The following is a 3,553-nucleotide window of genomic DNA, read 5'->3' as shown; positions in this document are numbered from 1 at the left end:
TATCATGAAAGACCTGGCTGGAGATCCAACCATCCGAGTTCTTTTAGAAGGCTTAGAAAAATTGAAGGACTGCTGCAATAAGCGTGTGAATCTGATCATCCTGTGCTTCTTTTATTATTTTTTAAATCCAAATCCAGGAACTTTTCAGCGCTCCCTGTTGTATTTTGTCGTTGGGTAAATTCGTTTTGATTCAAATAACATTGGAAAGGATTGAAATAAATGGAAAAACAAAAAAAAAAGACAAACGAATTTCTCTGACGATCAAATAATTTATTCTTTTATTCTTATTCTTTGTAAGCCTAGTACTTATTCTATCGGTCTTTTTTGCCGAACCGCTAAGTAACGGGGATATAAACACACCAGCATCGGTTGTTGGAGGGACAAACACAGACACAGACACAGAATCACACATATGCATATATACGATGGGCTTCTTTCAGTTTCCGTCTACGAAATCTACTCACAAGGCTTTGGTCGGCCCGAGGCTATAGTAGAAGACACTTGCCCAAAGTGCCACGCAGTGGGACTGAACCCGGAACCATGTGGTTGGTAAGCAAGCTACTTACCACACAGCCACTCCTGCGCCTACATGTATTATTAAAAAAAAAAAAAACTTTGATTCGGCCACATGCAACTAAACATTTCGTAGGCTCGGTACAAGAACCTTGCTCTTCAGTCTCAGAAAATTAGCTCAATCAGCTGTACCTCACGAGCGTGGTTACTGTACCCAGCCTACGAGACTTTAAGTTGCATGGGCTAAATCTAACTGATCTTTCTTAAACAATACATACATATATACATACATGCATGCATAAATTGCATAGATCAATCCAACCATCCATTCATCCAACCATCCGTCCATCCATCCATCCATCCATCCATCCATCCATCCATCCATCCAGCCATCCATCCATCCATCCATCCATCCATGCGTGTGTGTGTGCGTGCGTATGTATATGTGTGAGTGCGTGTGTATGTGTGCATTGATGTACGAGGGGTGCTGAAAAGTTCCTGGCTTTAGGAGTGGCTTTAATGGCCTGGTTGGAGGCTCAAACTTTCAAGTACTTTTACAGGGCTTAGAAAAACTGAAGTACCGCTGCAGTCAGTGTGTGAATCTGAGAGCGGGGACATATGTTGAAAAAAGTCATAATTAACTGATCCACCTGTATTTTCTTTCATCCAAAGCCAATAACTTTTCAGTAATCCTCATATATATTGGGATCATCCCCAAAATAACGCGTTTTTTAATACTTTTATTTTTCAAAATTAATATGAACAAAGTTCTTTTGTAATCTAAAATATACTCTCCTTCATTTTCTGCTATGCTCTTCCATCTATTTGGTAGATTTGCAAGACCCCTCTTCCAAAATTCACTTGTCCGTGACGAAAAATATTCGTCCAGTACTGCTCTGACCTCGTCTACAGTTCATATTGTTTCCATCTATATGATTTTGAAATAAATGATAATCAGATGAAGCAATGTCCGGCGAATATGTTGGGTGGGGCATCGCTTCCCATTCAAACTGTTCCAGCCTTTGGAATGTCATCCTCGATGTATGTGGCCGAGTATTATCCTGATAGAAGAACACCTTTCGTCTTGAAACCAAAGCTGGTCGTTTTTCTTCTAGCGCTCACTAAGCCGATCAAGCTTCTCGCAGTAGAACTCCTTTGTTATCGTTTGGTTTGGGTTTTAAAAGTTCAAAGTGGACTAACCCTTTCATATCCCACCAAACAGATAACAACACCTTACGTGGTTGAGAACCTTTAGCCCGGGGTTCTAGTGTCTCTCCTTTCCCTACCCACTGTCTTCGGCACTTCACATTTTTATAGAGAACCTATTTCTCGCTACGGTCCAAAATGGTTCATTCGTGTGACATGACAGCAAAGAAGAATACACATTCATCCGCTGCGCGTGATTAGACTCGGAAAGTTTGTGAGGAATCTATTGACCTAATTTTCTGACTTTTCCAATGGCATGCAGGTGTCGATGAATGGTTGAATGACCAAATCCAAGCTTCTCTGCTAGTTCCTCAACAGTTACAATGAGATTTTGTTCCACCAGAGTTTGCAGGACGTCCTCGTTGAGCTCTACAGATCTTCCAGGACGAGGCTCGTCTTCTAGGTTGTAGTTTCCGGCTCGGAATTTATGGAACCACCGTTGACACTGGCTTACGTTTTTTGTTCCATCTCCATATATTGCATTAATATTCCTGGCACTTTCCGTTACGTTGTTGCCTTTATTGAACTCATAAAGCAAAATATGCCGAATATGCTCCTTTGTCATTCCATTATAGCTTTGAAAAAAATAACTGTTAAAATCAAACTGCGCTCTTTAAAACTACATGAAGAATAAGGAGGTAAAATTGCTGTTTGATTGTATAGCAAATTGTTGCAGATGGTTTATCCCGCCCGTCTCCGACATTTTACCTCATGCAATTGAAAAGACCACATTATTTATGGGAGGACCCAATATATGTGTGTAAATTCGGCAACGAGATTATGTTACACTGGGAAGCTGCTTTGATTTCGGCGCGAAACGAATCAGTAGCGGCACAGATTTCGGAAGTATAGGTTGAGAATCGCTTTTGTGGTGATGCGTGCAGAGGAAGCTAAGGCACATTAATGCCAATGCAGAAGCTAGTCCACGTAAATCCATATACTTAAATGTATGTAAGTAGATTGTCTTAACCAATTTTGCTATCGTTTGATTTCTGTAGTAATCACCAGTGTATTTTTGGCGATTTAATAACGAGTTTTGACTGTTATTTCAAGGAGGTAGACATACTTAGTATGTCCTTTGATTAATTATAATCCCTCGGCTATTTAAGTGCTATTTTGGGGCCTGCTGTCGCCTGTATCGTTGATTCTGTTATTTTCATTCTTAAACTTGAGACGTTCGATAGCTGACCGAAACTTATGAAAGAATAATACATTTGTAATGAGTAATCCTTGAAATTAATGTAAAACAGTTTTATTATAACGTAAAAACAAACACGTGTGTGTGGTACGCATGTATGAAAATCACCACATCATACATTATATATGCAGACAGCCTATGTCTTGCATTTAATCACAGAACATTTCTTTATACTTCATCCTGTTATATTGGTTCAATATATTCAATAAACCTCATATTAGAGCTGCCTGTATGTATAGTTTTGTTTTGTTGTTGTTGTTGTTGTTACGCGTGTGAACGTGTCCTTGAATTTCACTTTGAATACTCAATCTTTTGTGAATGTGAGTTATATGTCCTCCTGGGAACAGAAATAGATGAACTGGTTTTACTAATTAGATATAGCAATAGACTGAACCTGAATTTTCAGTGTGAAACAAAATCTAACCTGAGACAAGAGCATAACGGAGAAGCGGCAGCTATAGACTCGCTCCATAATACAGGAAAAAAAAAACAAAAATAGAAAATATTTTCCTGGTTAGGTGAAAATTCTTAGTATTACTTTGTAAAAAGAAAAACCCAAATCAAAAAACTATCAGAAATGGCTGCACTCCTATTTCAGTATATATTTATAGGTAAGTTTGAATTTTCTTGATTTAG

At 38.7% G+C, this 3,553-nt stretch overlaps 1 protein-coding gene across 1 annotated transcript in view; it reads left to right on the top strand.

Moving 5' to 3' along the window:
- Positions 1-3,257: 3,257 nt before the first annotated feature.
- LOC106869701 (uncharacterized) overlaps positions 3,258-3,553 on the top strand; it is a 28,494-nt gene continuing 28,198 nt past the window's right edge. Inside the window, exon 1 of the mRNA XM_014915543.2 lies at positions 3,258-3,528. Within this exon, the coding sequence (XP_014771029.1) occupies positions 3,495-3,528 (34 nt within the window). The 5' untranslated portion in view covers positions 3,258-3,494. The remainder of the gene's footprint in view (positions 3,529-3,553) is intronic.

The sequence above is a fragment of the Octopus bimaculoides genome, chromosome 13 (assembly GCF_001194135.2).
Source record: "Octopus bimaculoides isolate UCB-OBI-ISO-001 chromosome 13, ASM119413v2, whole genome shotgun sequence".
NCBI classification, from domain to species: Eukaryota; Metazoa; Mollusca; class Cephalopoda; order Octopoda; family Octopodidae; genus Octopus; species Octopus bimaculoides.
This window is presented reverse-complemented; position numbering and strand designations above follow the sequence as displayed.